A 17,806-nucleotide genomic window follows, 5' to 3' on the forward strand; every position below is an offset into this window, starting at 1 on the left:
CATGAACTTATTGAACGGCCCTCGTACAAAGGCACAAAACGTGGAACATTATTGTATATTTTTGGTACCTTTTAAATTATGGATGGTGTTTTATATGTATGTTTTTAGTTTACTGATTTATGTATGGTTTTACTTTGTGTTTTCTGTACAATGTGAGTGTGGATGTATGGATGAACCTGTATTTTCTGCTGCTGCTGTCTTGGCCAGGAGACTATTGCAAAAGAGATTTTTAACATCAATGAGTCTTTTTTCCTGGTTAACTAAAAGTTAAACAATAATAATAATAATAATAATAATAATAATAATAATAAAAACATTTAATAAAAGGCAGAATGTTGTAAAAACTGGACATTTCAGGTTGCTCACATTTGTTCAGGTTATTTACATTTTATTGTTAAAGGACAGTTTGTTAATGCCAATATTTTTATAATTTATAATAATGTGGAGTTTCCATTATGTATAGATTATGCTATCATTTTACTCGAGATCACATTCGTTCAAATGTGGCCCCTGAACTAAAATGAGTCTGACACCCTTAACTGTTAATATTGTCAGTGTAATTTTTGCAGTTTGCAAATTCATTATTCATGCAAATTCATTCATTCATGTTTGACACCCCTCCTCTAGATGCAGCTTATGACAAGTTGTAAAAGCTGGACTTACAGGACACCATGAGGGAAAAGAAAGAGTGTATTCTGTCATTTGGGGGTGGGATTTGTGACAAATGTTAAAGCGCAGTGCTGAAAACAATGGCCTTAGACGGTGGTGTGAAAGCACCTTTTAATGATGCTGACTCACACACCCTGCAGGATTTTTTTCTTTCGCATGTTTACCCTGTACATGTAAACTGGTGTTTATGTTTGTCCTTTTGCTTTTGTTTATGCCACATATATTTTTGCATGTCAAAATAAAATGCAGAAGGCAGCATAATTCAACCAGCGAGACAACTTTCAGCGAGTTGTCTCGCTACAAGCAGGACTGTGGCATGAAAATGTAATCAATATGAAGGAATCTTAAAATGCAATACCACTAAATACCACTAGGCTCTGGTTCCAAAAAGGCCTGTTTCCCATAGGTTTACATTTAACTTCTCTCTACAAAATTCTAAGTCAATACAGTTTTTCCCCAGGGGTAAATATGGTCTCATCTGTTTTACTTTGGATATCCATTAGTAAGATTTTAAAGCAAATGTTGGAGCTTGTGTTCATTAATGTTTTTACTGACAGACATCTGAATTGCACTTGTGGTTCAAAAGTTACCGTCTAAAGCACAGGTGTCAAACATGCGGCCCGGGGGCCAAAACCGGCCCGCCAAAGGTTCCATTCTGGCCCACAGGATGAAAGTGCAAAAATGAACCTGAACAGTCCAGGTTGTCCAAATCATTTGGATTCAGGTTCCACATACAGACCAATGTGATCTACAGTAAAAATAACAACACAGTAACCTATAAATAATGACGACAAATTTTCTTTGTGAAAAATTATGTGGAAAAAATTTAAGTGGAAAAAAAATAACATTACACTGTGAAAATATTTGCATTTACAAAACTATTATTTCACAATAAAATCCAAATAAATACATAAATAAAAACAAAGACGAACAACCCGAAATGTGCAATTTGAACAATATTCTGCCCGTTACTAAATGTTTTGTGCATTTATGGATCCACTGTGATCTGGAGTTGTGTTAAAAATAAGAGATGGAATATTGTAGAAATTGTTCAAATTTTAGTTCCAAACTCCAAAATTTTAACAATATTCTGCCTGTTACCAAATGTTTATGTAACACTGTGTGTAAATGTACATGTAGAAATAATAAGTCGAGGCATAATATTGTTAAAATTGCACTAATTTTTCAAATGAAATTTCTGTTTTTTCAGGTTATTCACATCTTTTTTTGTAAAATGTAAATATTTTCATAATTCAGTTGGGGGGTTTTTTGTACTAAAACAAAAAGAAAAACTTGGATTTGTCATTATTTATAGGTTATTAAGTCATTATTTTAGTAGTCTGGCCCGCTTGACATCAAATTTGGCGAAATATGGCCCCTGAACCAAAATGAGTTTGACACCCCTGGTCTAAAGTGTACTCTTCAACCTTCTCAGTTGGCCAGCATTTATGGAAAATATGTTGGATCATTCAGTGGTTTGACACAAATAAAAGGTAATGGAGGCATATTTGTTTCATTACTTGAATTTATAGATACTGACAAATATACCTTGTTTAAAAGTTTGAAGTAGCCACAGAGGGAGAAAAAAAATCCTGAATGGGGGAAAAAAAGATTCTTCGAATATCGTAATAATTGTTATGATTGTGATAATTGTTGATTAATCGAATCGTAACACCCTGAATCGTAAACAAATCGAATCGTGAGGTGCCTCAGATGGCACACCCCTAATGTATAGACTCGACGGTTTAACTTTATTTCTCTGTTGATGTTCTCACTGTTTTCTGAATCAAATATCTTCTCAGCAGTGAATCTGTATAATTGATCGAGTGGTGCAGTAACATCCTCAAAAGCTACATTTTCCCTGAGCATTTCTGAAGCGTGATCGCGGCATAGCTTTCTGCTGACAGCTGAAATAAAACATGCACGACTGTGTGTCACTGCTGTACACAGATGTACAGTATGTAAAAGTGTAGCTGGCTGCCGGAGCTCTTTTCTGTACCAGTGACTTCATGTACCAGATAAAGCAAACAGACTGGACAGGCTCAGTGATGTAAAGACGGACTGAGCAGGAGTTCTTCTATGGAGCAAGGTTTGTGGCCTTGAAGTTTTCATAGCTCAAAGAGGAGAATCTGTGCTCAAAGTCAGAAACATGCTATTCAAGGGTACCTGTGGTGAGTTTTCATTACTACTAAGTCTAAGTACTAGGTCACTGCTCCGTCAGACAGGCATGGTCAGCGACTCCTTCCTACCCACGATGGCTCAGGGACATGAGGTCCTGTAGGAGTCTTAAGATCAGATACACTATTCGGAGATCAGAGAATAAATTTCACAAAATATGGTGCCCCTTCTTGGTATTTTATGAGAAACCCACAACAATAATCTCTGAGCAGGCCCCCCCCCCCCCCCCCCCCCCCCCCTTTTTTTTTTTTTTTAATTAATGAATTAATTTATTTTAATGTTTTTTTCCCTTTCTCTTTTTTCTATTGTCTTGTTTTTGTGTGTGTGTGTGTGTGTGTGTGTGTGTGTGTTTATTTATGCTTGTTAAACATGGTTGTTAATATTTTTTATAATTTTCATTCCGTCTTTTCATAAATTTTTTCAGTGGTTGTTTGTGTGTGCTCATGTTTGGGTAGGGTTATGTGTTGTGTCATGGGTGAATGTTCAGGAAATCAAAAATCACCCTCCTGTGTAGTGAATATTTTATTCATGTTCTGTTACTAATAAAAAGACCTTTGAAAGAAAAGGCATTCAGTGACATGTTGCCTCTGTCACAGGCTGTTCCAGCACCGGTAGTGATGAAGTAACGCAATATTGTCCGGTTACCTGGGATGAGATGAGCTGGTCACTGACCCCATGCAGCAGAGACCAGTCTAAGACTACATTCAGACAGCAGGCCTTAAAGCTATACCTACTGATGTGGCATTTCTCACAGCACTTAGTAAAAGTTTGAACATGAACAACCCGCCTCCCTCCAAAGCCCCGCCCACTTCCCTCTGCCCGAGCTCTGACGCTCCTCTTCTCTCCTCCTCTCACCTGATGCGCACAGGGGAAGCAGAGGCAGAGGTCCAGTCTGCTTCGGTGTGTCTGCGGACCCCTCCCTCAGTAATCAGATACATCATCCACCTGCCGCGGGCCCACGGCCCCTGTATCATCAGTAGACCCAGTATTTAAGGGTGTGGTCTGGTCAGTGCTGGGTCAGTGTCTTCACTGCACCACAAAGATGAAATGCCCAGCCGACGGGCACGTGCACTGTGAACGCGTGGCCTCCGCGAATTTTTCCGTGGACATTTGAGGTTTCATAGTCCATACATTTTTCATCCTACACTGTGTGACACCATGTACATGTACATGTTTGAATCCCGCCGTCATAAAAGCTGAACTTTATGCAGACCTGTTCAGTCCAGTACATCCGACTTCCGGACTTTTATCTCCATCCTTCATTCATCAGACTCCTGTTTGTTCCCCTTGGTTGTTGTTTCTGTTCATAAATCTGTTTTTTCCCTTCCACATGTGCATTTCAGTTCTATCCATACACATCCTTAGACAGTAGACTGTGGTCAGTGACAGGAGAAGCAGTGCAAGTGAAGCGTCAGATTCAGAGGGACACATATCGGATGCGGGGACGGCGATAATGGATCGGATGCTGAACGGCCGTAATGGATGATTGAAGGAGGCTCAGCCAGGTTCAGCCAATTATTTCATTCCGACCGAATAAAATGATCGGTCAGACTTTTATCAGAAATATATGAGAATTAAACATTTTTGAGTTTCAATACCTGGTGGATTTCTTTTACATTTTAGTTTGAGACATGCTTATTAGGAGCATTTTAAGATGACAAAAGAAAAGTGTAAAAATGCCACATCATACGGTATAGCTTTAATGCACAATTTGGATTTTTTGGTGAAATCCAATTTTTTTTGTGTGCTCGTTCATATTACACATTAAATGCGACTTCTATCAGTTTAGAGTATGAATTGAATGCGACCCTGATGTGACCCGCATGCGCAAAAGAGGTCCTGACGTAATACGTGACCACGCAGGCATGCACTGCATTTACGGAAGTAAATATGATTTTCCCATCGCTCCTCCGCCTGGGATGCAGAATTGTGACGTTTGTCGCATTTCAATGACGTAAAGGTCGGATAAATCATTGTAATTTCTTCCTTTTTTCCCACCCAGTTTACTCAGTTCTGGTTCTAGTTTTTGTTCCCATTATAATTATCACCATGGTTGTTAACGTTAGTATTGTTGATATTCTCCTTTGAGGGTCTTCGCCATCTTCTTCCTTTTTCTCTCCCCTTCACTCTTTCCTCCTCTTCTCCCCCTTTCTTTTCCTTCCCCCTGTTCCTTCATGTCAGGTCTGCCATCGAAATGTGGTTCAATGAAACTCAAAATAAAGACAGCAGAATATCAAGGGGAGCCTCATATACTTTATGAAGTTTCCCTTGGTAAAGCTAATTTGTTCAGCACAAAAAGGCAGCCAGACCACTATTCTGCTGTTATGATGCTGGACAGGACAAGTTTAGAAAAAAGAAAAAAAAAAAAAAAAGGTTGGATAAATGTGACCTGGCCGTTCAAATTTAAGTCACATTGTAAAATATCGGATACATATTGGATTTAGGACCACATATGAAAGTGGCCTAGATCGGATTTGTGCTGTTCAAACTGTCTTAAACAGATCAGATACAGGTCACATATGGGCAAAAAAATCGGTTTTGCATGACATTTGCCTGCATTCTGATGATGACACATTATTGGCCAGTGCTGGATCACGTCTCTAGGACAATGGTGGAGTGCAAAGCTTACGGCTGCACAAACAAGCGCAAACACACGCTTTCCACTCAATCTCACTTACAGATTGCTCCTTGTTTACTTGCACAACATCACCTAGAATCAACGCCGGTACGTCACTTCCGGCTGGCAATAGCTGCTCCCCATAGGTTCTGCCCCCACCCGTAATTCACATAATAAAAAGGTCCAGTGTGGTGCATTTATGGTGATTTTTTTTTTTTTTTTTTTTTTACTGAATTTGCGCCTGTCTTGCTTATAATACACAAAGCACAATTAATGCCATAAGCATAACCAGTACACACTTAACACACTTTAAACCCCAGGATTTGACTTTAACCGCTAAAAACTCAGTAGTACTTTCGTGGCAATTACAAAAATGAATTTTTCTCCCTATTTAACCTTTCTTAAGTGTTTTATCACCATCTATTATGATATTATTCTCTGTATTTTGTGTTTCTGAAGTAAAAATCAGGTGTTTTTCTATATTTAATTTATCATGTAGATGTTCATGAAATCTCAAAATAAAGTTGAGGGATATTATGTCAGAAATAAAGAAATAAAGAAAACTTAAGTAAATCTATCATTAACTAAATATAAAACATGTCTCCATCCACTCTCATTGATCCAACTCCTTGGGTTTTACTGGTGAATTAATGTTGTAGAAGATGACAGTGTTTCCATGTTCACTACGGAGCCTCTGAACGTCCAAATGGGTCATATCTGATGACCATGACAAGATGACAAACACCATATTACACCAATTATTTACATGGATTAATAGGATGAGTGGATCAACAGGGATTAAATAGATGCTTCTGGTTACCAGTGGCTGTTTGGGTCTTTATGGGTTGAAGAGAGTTCTACTCTGTTGAATCTACATCAATTCCATGACATTCCATGTAAAACCCTGTATCAGACAGAATCGATAGGAATTCCTTTGTCCTTTTCTTCATCTTTCCAGTGTCTGGCTTCTGTCCAGACATGGGACATTAGACGATAAAAACCCTACATAACAGCCTCCACCCTGTCGCTGGAGTCGGTGGCTGCTGAGGTTTTTCTTTTGTAGGTTTTTTCTTCTGTGCCGTAGCAGCGTAACAGGGGTGACTGAGGCCAGCCAGGTGACGTTAAGTGCATGCAAGTGGCCCCGTGTAAAGCAACGCTAGACTGTAAACTAAGTAAGTAATCAGCCAAGGCAGCGTGCTTGTTTTTCACATAAAGCTAAACTAGGAAGCAAAGATGTCACAACACGAAGCATGTCAACAAACAGATGTCCAGTAACCTAACCTTGTCGTAACGTCAGCCGACCTGCGAGTCACTGATCTCCTGACCTCGGCATTACCTGCTACCCGTCACTCCACATGACGCAGCCCTGGGATCTACTCATGACCTGCTACTCTCACCACTCCTCTTCGCGTTTACTGTCTGGCTAATTCTGAGAATCCCAGACCTTCTTACGGGGCTTGTGGCTAAAGCTTAACACATAAAAGCATTAACTTGTCCTGACTCGCAAGTGAGACCGGGGGATGCCCTGGTCACATGAGGTGACGAGAAGCCGGTCGGCTGGGCCATGATCCTGCGAACACACTGATGATTAAGCCAATTAGGACGTTGGTGTGGGCCTTCAAGTGGTTAATAGTTTAATTAGTTCTATTAGAGCAGGAGAGAAAGGGACACAAACACTAAATGAAGGATTGTGTTAAACCCCGGACAGGAGGGAAAAGACAGCAAACTCCTAAAGTCACACTGGAATCACACAAACTCCTACACACTCACTGTTTGTTTGCCACTTAGAGGAAACACTCACACTTTTTAACATAATCCCTCTTCACCGAGATCATGCTTCAGTCGCTGCCATGATGCCGAGCAGTTTTCTGTCACAGGAACACTGCTCACAAGTGTTGGAGTGTAACCAAGTACATTTACTCCAGTACAATTCTGAGGTACTTGTACTTTACTCAAATATTTCTATTTTATCCTACTCGGTCAGTTTTATTACACTTTTTAAATGTTCATTATTGTTTTCATTCTTAAAACTTCACTGTACTGAAAGGAAACCATGTGTTAAGTAATAAACACATCCTCCAGGCTCCTGATCCGGGCCACAGGTATGTCCTGCATTATGTCCCGCAGTCACCCCGGTGGCCACGCGAAATTAGCAGGGGGGAGGGGCGCATCTCCACTGAAATCTCACTCCATCATGTCAGGTAGTGATGCAAAGTCAGAAATGCTCATTTCTTCTAAAATGCCCCTCTTCAGATCCATTTATTTTATTGAATTTTTCTGCTGAGTTTCTTTAGTTCTACTCCATAAATGACATTGTCTGTACTGTATCCAATGGTACAATAAATCAATCATTAAGGAATACGACATGCATTTTTCATGAAGTATATAAACAATATTTAGCTTTTATTCTGATTGACCCTATCGAAAGAGAAATTCAGGTTCTCAGGAAAACCGCCGCTTATCAATTAATCGTTAATCGATCAATAAGGTCAACCAACTAAAAATTAATGGATTAATTGATAATTTGCATCCCTAGTTCAGAAGTTATTAAACATTTTACATCAGTAGATGATTTTGGTCGCCAGATGCCATTTGGGTCTTTATGGGTTAATAATGTTTCAGCTGTAACAGGTTATTTGCATATTTGCATGTGTAACTTTTTTTTTGGCCAGGCAGTGTATGATACACAAGCCAACTTATTGTATATCTGAAGTTGTGGCTAGAAATGTTTATTAACATAATGGGTATAAGAGTCATAAAAGACAGAAGGGAAAAGAAAAAGAGGCATTCATCAATATACACATAGGAGGGATTAGAAAAGGAGAAAGACTGTACAACAGTAAAAGTGAGAGCACGAGCCGAAGCTTAAACACACAAGGGAAAGGGGAGGTGGGCTGGGCGAATTAACTTTCAGGACACTCTTGACACCCAGAAGCCAATCAGATTTTCATTAACTGGCAGAGGGACAGGCAAAGCTGGCACAAGCTAATTAACCTCTGGATCTCTCACTGCCAAAGGAACATGAAGGGAAGTTGTGGGATGCCAGGGAAGAGGGGAGATGGGGAGGAGGGGAGGAGGAGAGAGGGAGAGAGGAGGGGGGGGGTGAGGGGAGGGCGGGGGGATGCCCTGGGCAGAGGCCTTCAGGTTGGGGAAATGCATGGAAGTGCAGAAAGGCCTGACGGAGCTCTAAATATGAAACGTGGAAAGAGCTTAAATCACAAAAGCACAGGGAGACCATGTAGGCTCGGAAGGCGGTTAATTGTGATGTGTCCTTGTGGCTGTATACTCAGGCATAAAGGTATCTTCATGCAGGGTTTGATGCTGACTCGATTGCAAGGCGAGAAGACTTCAGTGAGAGTGTGGGTGTGCGTCTGAAAATGACGCAAACACACAGTATATATGAGCCTGTATAATTCATGTGTCTGAATAATTACTTATTTCTGCAAGCTACAGGTGACACGTGCACTAGTGTTTGAAAAATACTGCCAGCATTACTGACCGAGGTTTAGCAGTTTGTTATCCAGCCCCCCCCACCCCCACCCCACCCCGAAGGGGAGGCAAGGGGTATTGTTTTTTGTTCGGTTTGTTTGTTAACACCCTAGCAGCAAAACTATTAGTTGAATTCATACCAAATTAGGTTTATAGATTGCCAGTGACCCAGAATAGATCTCATTACATTTTGGGAAAAGTAGGTCAAAGTTTATATTTTTTATGATTTTTTTTTTCTATCCTTTTTTTTTCCCATTTACTTATAATGAGCAGAATTTCACATGTCTGTAGCAGCAAAACTATTGGTTGAATTCATACCAAATCTGGTTTATAGATTGCCAGTGACCCAGAATAGATCTGGTTACATTATGGAAAAAGTAGGTCAACATTCTAATTTTTTTTACCAATTTTTAAAGTATTTTTTCTTCTTTCATTTACTTATAATGGGCCAAATTTCTATTGTCTATAAAAACATCAATTCTGTATCAATTTACTTCAAACTTGCCACATATATAGAGGCAACTGATATGCTGACATCACCACACTAATAGACATGATGACATCAGCTGGATCGATGCCAAAATAAGCTACAATATGAGCAAGGTGCGGGGTCTGTTGTGCCTGGCACCACTTGTTTAATTTTGATTCGGTTCAAGTAGAGACGAAAATGATCTCGACACACAAAGATACTCTGTCGTCTGATATAAAAGAAAGTTTTTCCTCGCTATAGTCACCAAGTGTTTACTCCTGGAGGATTCTGCAGGGTTCTGTAAATGGTCTTGAGAGTCTGGTTTGGACCAGCTCTATATGTAAAGTGCCAGGAGATAACTTTTGTTATGATTTGCCGCTATATAAATAAAATTTGATTGATTGATCTGATATATTGTGATACTCAACCATTCTCTACGGGGAAGTTTAGAGTCTTCTGTAATCTCCAGACAATACACATACACTCTTCATTAAAGCAAACGATATTTATACAACAAGGTGACACTTGGATTTAGTTGCTTTTAAGGCCTTTTCAAAACACAAAATGTGACAGATTTTTTGATAAATCATCAGCTCTACAGGTCATACATACTGTATGTGGTTCTGTGCAGATGTAGGTTTCATGCACGAATACATTTATTACAGTGAATTAGACAGGATCAGGTTGAGTGGGAGAAACATCAGAAATGGTTTAATTTATTTTTGACTTTTACATGAAACCAGTTAGAAGAAGGATTAAGTTAAGACTTTCTAATGACTTGAAGCTTAGTTGTAGTTTAGCTTTGGTCTGTTTTGTAATATGGGATACTTGTCAGGGGTCACATTCTAAAATGGGGGGTCAGACCTATGTTCCCCAGTGGCTATGTAGGGTAAAGGCCCACTCATGCTCGCTTTATGTACATAAATAGGTACATCCATTTCAAACATTGTCACACGTCACTACCGTCATACTTGGATGCTTCCATTGTGTTGGAATGAGCGTCTGTCAATCAATCCACCAGAGGGCGCTGCTCTTAACATACTGGCCGAATACCACGAAGAAGAGTAAAGTTTTTTGAGAAGAAGAAGAAGGTCAATAATAACAAACATGGTGACAACAGAGGAGACAATACTAATATGGATACTAATGTTGATATTGAGAAGGGTAGTTGTCATAAATGTGTCGGCAGTTTTTCACTAACTGATGCAGTCGCACTTTGAAAAGTTCCACCGTTTCTGGAAATTATCCTCTTAAAATCTCAGCACTGCCTCCACAGTTCCCGGTGGGGCTGCTCCGTATTCTCTGTTGGGATACGCATCCGCAAGCTCCCAGGGAATGGACAGAAATATGCATGTAATGAACGCAGAGGACTGACAGAACGCTCTGTCCGTATACGTATGCATGTTTAATGTAGTGCATGAATGGGCCCTTACGGTTAGGGTGAGCAATATACAGTCACAGAAAAAAATTATTAGACCGCCCCTTGTTTTCTTCAATTTCTTGTTCATTTTAATGCCTGAAACAACTAAAAGTACATTTGTTTGGACAAATACAATGATAATGACAAAAATAGCTCATAAGAGTTTAATTTCAGAGCTGATATCTATCCATTTTCCATGTTATCTTGATAATAACCAAAATCACTTCAGTTCTTACATCAATATCTATGGCATTGTACTGACAAAAACAGTGCTTTTAGGCATTCCATGTTTCTTTTCTGTCTGTTTTAGTCACATGGTACACACAGGAGTTAGTACTTGATTGCATAAACATTGTTTTTGATGACTTTTGATTGTCTAATTATTTTTTCCGTGACTGTAGGTACCAGAGAACATAGATATGCACCCCTAAAATGGTCAGTAAAAGTACTGTGCAATAAAATATTATCATCATGCCATTTGAAAAAAAAAAAAATTAAAATAAAACTCTTAACCACTAGATAACCGTAAAAAATATGCGTTTGTGCCATTAGTAAAAAAAAAAAAAAAAAAAAAAAAACCTAAACTGAATGCGATAAAATCTGAATTTAACATGTGAAATGATGTGATCACAGGTGTGTAAAAGGTACACATAAGACATAGTCATAAGTGCAAACTAGGAGTAGGCAGATGGGCAGACTGCATCTATCTGAGAAAAAAAAAAAAAAAAAAAAAAAAAAAAGTAGAACAATAAATGCTAGTGGTTGGATTCACTTGGATGTTTAGACTTCCAACCTAGTAGCATTGTGGTCGGCATGGTGGTCCAGTTGGTAGCACCTGAGTTCCATTCCAACATCAGGAAGCTTTCTGTTTGGAGTTTGCATGTTCTCCCCATGTTTGCGCGGGTAATCCAGCTTCCTCCCACCATCCAAAGGCATACACTAGTAGGTTAATTGGTTAATCTTAATTGTCCATAGGTGTGAATGTGTGATTGGTTGTTCATCTCTATATGTCCAGGTCATTATTGAAAATGACAATCATTTCTCAACTAACTTACCAGGTTTAATAAATTTTTTACTTTAGCAGTTTTTGTCAATGGTATTAACAAAAATATCTAGCCCGTATTGAATTTGAGATGTTAAACTGAACCAAAATCCTGGCACCAAAATCCATTTCTAACCCCATATAACCTGTCTGCAGCTCCACAGTACTCAGGTGACATTTGTCCACAGTGTGAGTGTTTTCCGTGTCTTACCGTGGAATTCTGCCCTGTTGGAGGAGCTGGCCTCTGCGGGGGAAGAGCTCTTGGAGCGCGAGTTAAAGGGTGATTGTCTGAAGCACTCGTCCAGAAACGGACTGAAACACAGACACACCAAACTTAATACAAACACATGCCAAATGTAGCTACTATATTAAACAAATACTATTAAACATTTGAACAGAAACAAATACTTTAACTATATAAGGAAAAGACAAAAATACTGCTATCTAACAATGGGAAGATTCTGTAGAAAACATTTAACAACAAATACAGAATATTTCTGACTCACCTGTTTATTCCCACCATGTTACTGTCTTTATGGTTGTTGGCTTTGCTGACTTTTTCTGTAAAAAGAAAATATTAATAATTAATAAAAACGATGCAAACTTTGTTGATACCTAAACCAAGTAAATCTGCATAACACAAACTAACTTCATCTGTTAATAAAAAAATGTGCGATTCAGTTTAGGACTAGATGATGTGGCAAAACAAACATGGTTGCAACCCCCTCCAGGTTGTTGACTGTGCTTTCTGTCCTATTCAGCCACTTGTGTTTGTTAATACAACCAACAACTGAACATTTCAGGTAATCGGCTCAAAGTTTGGACATATTTTCAGTTTTTACTACAACCACTGCTGCTGATAAAAAATTATGGCGTACTCGGAGAAATGTTCATTGGAAGTCTTGACCTTATATGTGCAAATGTCGTGATGTAACTAGTTATAGACGTAACAAATTAAGAAAGAATTAAAACGGGTTGCAGAAATCCACTGGATATTTGCCAAAATGAATATAAAGATAGCTTTGTAGCACCTGGAGGGTTCAAATTCAAACTTTTTGTAGTACTAGGGTCCAAATACACAAATAAATGTACCAAAGACTAATAAAAGTAGGTTTAGCAAAATATGACCCCTTGAAGGCATCCCCATTCTTGCGTCTGTGCATCAATCTCTGACACAGTTAGCAGTAAAACAGAAGCGGTGCATCTGTAAATGAAACCAAAACACAGTACACTCAGCAGAGGATTTTTTTTTTATTTTACTACTTTGGCACAAATATTTTCCCTCCAGTGTACAGAAAATCTCTGTAAGGTTTACTCATCAAACGGGAAAATCTAGACGCATTTGATGCTTCACAGGTGCCACATTTATTTCTTGTGTGAGATACAAGTTAGATCTGTCTGTATTGTATATCGTCATTAGTGACATACATTTACCTCCGCCAAGGACGTTATGTTTTCGCCGGCGCTGGTTTGTCTGTCTGTCTGTGTGCAAGATAACTCAAAAAGTTATAGACGGATTGGATGAAAATTTCAGGAAATGTTGATACTGGTACAAGGAACAAATGATTAAATTTTGGTGGTGATCGGGGGGTAGGCATGGGGGGGGGCCACTGATGTGCCTTGGCGGAGGTCTGCGCTAAACAAGTGCTTTTCTAGTTTATCATAATTCAGTTTTCTAATTCTTTTATCACCCAGCCTGAATTCAGCTTATAGTGTTTAACTCCTGATCAATCTGCCTCATAGATTTTTCCTAACAAATAAAACAGAAGAAAACGTGACTTTAAAGGCCTACTGCATGCCTTGTTTTTGAATCATGCAGACTGTACTAGTCTGACTGCTGTCTCACTTTAAGTTTAGCTCGGCTGATAAACACACAGGTTTGCCATGCCAGCAGGGGGGCACTGGCCATCTGGACTGGTGGGAGTCACTCTGGTGGGCCTGTCGCCCTGTGGGACAAGAGTTAACCCAGCAACTCTAATATTAAAAGATTTTGAGAAAATAATAATGTGCATTGATAGTCAGATCTGTATTAGACTGCCCAGATGGTACATGTGTATGCCCGTGCCCCTGTATGTAAATGGGGGAACAAAATGTTAGAAACACCTTTCAGTAGTAAAAAAAAAAAAAAAAGAAAACAACACTGCTTACTATGGCCTCTAAAAAGAACAAACAGCTCTGGGGCCATTTCAGTAAACACTGAAGTGTAGAAGACGCATAAATTTAGGATTAATACAAAGTATTTTGTCTTCTGAAACAGACATTTTGGTAAACATGAAAAGTGAGTTTCTCTGTTAAAAACAAGTAAGTATAGGAGAGAATTTGAAGAGGTTTCCATGTCTTCTGATAATTAGGAATTGAGGAAAATGATAATTTATTTGCAGCTGGTATACATTTGCAGTAAAAATTAAACATCTGTAGGAATGCATTTAGGCATACACCAAATTAAATGGAGAGCTTTAGAATATTATCTGAAAACTAAAAGTAAAGCCAGCTCCATGAAGGATACTTCAAAGAGTTGGTGGAAATTTTTAATAAATAAATCAGCAAAATATATCTCAGACATGAAGTATGAAAGAAATTAAAAATAGTACAACTTTTTCCATTAATCTGAAATAAGCCTCCATTACTTGTTACTGGATCTATGGTAAAAAAAAAATTAAAAGAAACTCCGATAAAAAAAATGCTCAATATTGGATCTGATAATGAGCCACGTTGAATGATCAGTTTAACCCTCATCAGTTATTACCTCAAAGTAAGGATGCAATGTTTTTAATCAGTATCTGTCTGTTAGAGGTGGAGTGACCACAGTTTTGGAGAAATCACACTATAAAAAAGGTCAAGGTCAGGTAAAATTCCCCAAATTCCCTTGGGATGAAATGAGAATAAAAAATATCATCCGAATCAAAACTTATCTGATTTCAAACTTACAATATACATGTCTGGAGTCAACATCTAACATCATCTTAACAATGAAAAGCTGAAGATCAAGATCGGTCGACCATTTTGTGAAAACCATTGCACTGCAAGATTTTCAAGTTTTCTTTACAATTTTGACTTAAGTGTCTTCAGACCAATTTCTTCCAAGACACAAATGAAATTGTGAGCAAATATGCACAGTTTTTCCATGTCTGGATAAAAACTGAGTGTTGGGAAAAAGGAAATGTGGGAAAAAAGGCAATGGAAGACAAACACATGTTAATTAGATGGAAACTACAGTGAGAAAATAATACTGTGCATTGTTGCTGTGCACTGAAGAGCTGCAAAAGCCTGTTAAAATAAGGCTTTGACAAATCCTGGAAGAGTCTGATGATGCACTGTATGATCTAAACTAAAGGTCTGATATGGGGGCAAAACCTATGGCGGTCAGTATTTCTTATTTTTGACAAATGCCTCTTACTGTCAGCTCCTCAGTAAACAATAAATGTTGTATGTTACTAGGGGTGTCAGAAAATATTGGTTCTGGAATATATTGCGATACTTCATTTCACAATACTGTATCGATATTAAAAAGTACTGTATCGATATTTTTAGGTATTTATTCAAATGCAGATATTGTGAAGGTTCGTTTTTGTTGTTGTTTTTCTTTTTTGTTTATATTTCAGTTATTATTCAACACTCTTTTATTAAATAATGTTAGTTCCTTTGTTGAGATTGCACAAAAATAATGTTATGATGTTAGTTATGAACTAATAGAATATGAACATTTGAACAGGATCTTAAACTGTAATGTCTGTAAAAAATAATTTAAGTTTTAACACAGGAATATTTGGTGATATAGCATGAGATCCTGTTCTGATCAAATAAAAATGTGTTTAGTATTTGTGCATATTTCTGGTGTAATTCAATTCTTTAAGAAAATAATTGTTTTTAAAAAAAGAAACAAACAAAAGATTGCCTTTTTAACAGTATCATGATATATTGGATCGTGATCCTAGTATTGTGATTTGTATCGTATCGCCAGATTCTTGCCAATACACACCCCTATATGTTACAGTATCATATAACACCTAATAGCGAGATGATGATAATGAGCCACATTTTAATATTCGTGTAACAGTACTGAATGGTGATGTCCACAAATTTACATTTTGCTTTTCAGATATTCTGAAAATTCGTTGACATTGGATGAAAACCCACCTTAAAGAGTTTGCTCCAACTTTACAGTCATCCCAAAGCTCTCAGCTGCCTCCCTGGCGTCTATAACCACACCGATTTTAAGGCCACACTTACATATTTAGCCAATACCCTGTCATATATTTACAAAAGTATTCAGTTTGTGGCGTTTGCACCTGTAGTGGAGTAAAGGGCCTGTGTGCCAAGGATACTGGCCGCTACTGCAGAGTGACTCACTTAAACTCCAACATCAAGCTCATCATGAAACGACCATTTCTGATTGTTCACGGAGTGTCTGAATCTTAAACTCAAATGATTTTAAGAGGTTTTTAAGTGGCAAATAAAAGGAAAAATGGTCAAATCAGCTAATACTGCTACTTGGCCGGCTAATGTGAGCACAGACCATGGTGTTTTCAATATTCAGCGGTAAAGAGGACTATACAAAACGCCTGTGAATGAAGCCATATGTGTGTGTATCAAGGCGATGCACTGAAATGAATTTCAAAGCGGCAACCATCTCAGTGTTCAGAGCGACCTTGCTACTGATGTGTCTCTGAGGTCCTACTGCTCTGGGTAATTCATATTGATTGCTCATTGTGTGACAGCAGCCCACTCTGTTCCAGTCCCCCCCTCCACATTCAAACCCAGTTCTAAAAGGGCGATGGGGCGGGGGGTGAGGGGCAGTTGCCAGGGCCAGCGATGCCCCGGCTCCCTGGGTGGGCATACTGTGCACCCCCGCTGCCCTCTCCCTACCCTCCTTATCCCTCTGCCACCCCCACCCCACCACCACCACCACCACCCTAAACACCCCACTCTGTCACACGGCTCGCCAAGGACAGAGGTCTCTTTCGTCGTTGCCATGGAGATGCCGCACGGGAGAAATGTAAAGGGAGGAGGGTGGGAGGGAGGGGAAGTGCAAGGGGAGAGCGTGTGCAGCCAAGTGTGCTTGAGCCGGCATGTCTGAAAACGAGTCAAGGGAGAGAGAGAGAGAGAGAAAGAAAGGGAGAGAAATGAGAGGAAAGCAGGGGAGGGGACGAGGGGGCATTTGTGCAGACACCACTCCCCACGGGGGCCTCGTGTGAGTGTGTAAAGGTGTGCATGCAAGACTGTGTGGGAAAGAAAGACTGTCAATGTGTGAATTTGTGAATATGTGCGAGAGCAAGAGGGAAAAAAAAAAGAGAGAGAGAGAGAGGAACATTTTTGCTCAAGCCTTAGTTCTCTATATGACATTTAACTGAAGCAATCAGAGGTGGGGTAGAGGCGGGGTCACAGCCCAGAACTGTAAGCCTGACCTCACACGGACACACATTCATTCACACACACGCACACACATCTGCACCTTTTTCCCCAGGGGTGGACTGATACACCTCAAAGCTCTGTCTTCATCTAACAGTACAAACAGCTGTCTCCTGCTTCAATGTCACTTTCATGGTCATACAGGTAAAAAGGAGGATGTCATCACATGCCAGATATCCTTGACTTTACTACAGAGCTACCAAAGTAGTGGAAATGGATTCATGTGGGTTTGATATGAATAGGTGCGGGCGATCTTCCAGGTGATCTGGTATACAGTTTTAATTTGTCACAAGGTATCTCCATACTGTAACACGGCTAAAATGGATTTAACGCTTTGGTCAATAACAAGGTCTATATTTTCCACCAGTAGATATGCTATGGAGCTTTGTGTACTGTGAAGGGACCCCCATTAACTGTGCAAACCCTTGTTACGAAGAGTTAAGCACAATTAATGACCCACAACTTAATATCTTTGCAATATTGTGTGCGCACTAACAATGCACTCATTAGTCT

At 39.2% G+C, this 17,806-nt stretch overlaps 1 protein-coding gene across 1 annotated transcript in view; it reads right to left on the minus strand.

Moving 5' to 3' along the window:
• The window catches only part of znf827 (zinc finger protein 827), a 101,933-nt gene that overhangs the window by 22,449 nt on the left and 61,678 nt on the right, over positions 1–17,806 (minus strand). Inside the window, exons 7-8 of the mRNA XM_030140781.1 lie at positions 12,391–12,445; positions 12,096–12,196 (exon numbers count right to left, since the gene is read on the minus strand). Of these exons, the coding sequence (XP_029996641.1) occupies positions 12,096–12,196; positions 12,391–12,445 (156 nt within the window). The remainder of the gene's footprint in view (positions 1–12,095; positions 12,197–12,390; positions 12,446–17,806) is intronic.

This window comes from Sphaeramia orbicularis, chromosome 1 (genome assembly GCF_902148855.1).
Source record: "Sphaeramia orbicularis chromosome 1, fSphaOr1.1, whole genome shotgun sequence".
Classification (NCBI taxonomy): Eukaryota; Metazoa; Chordata; class Actinopteri; order Kurtiformes; family Apogonidae; genus Sphaeramia; species Sphaeramia orbicularis.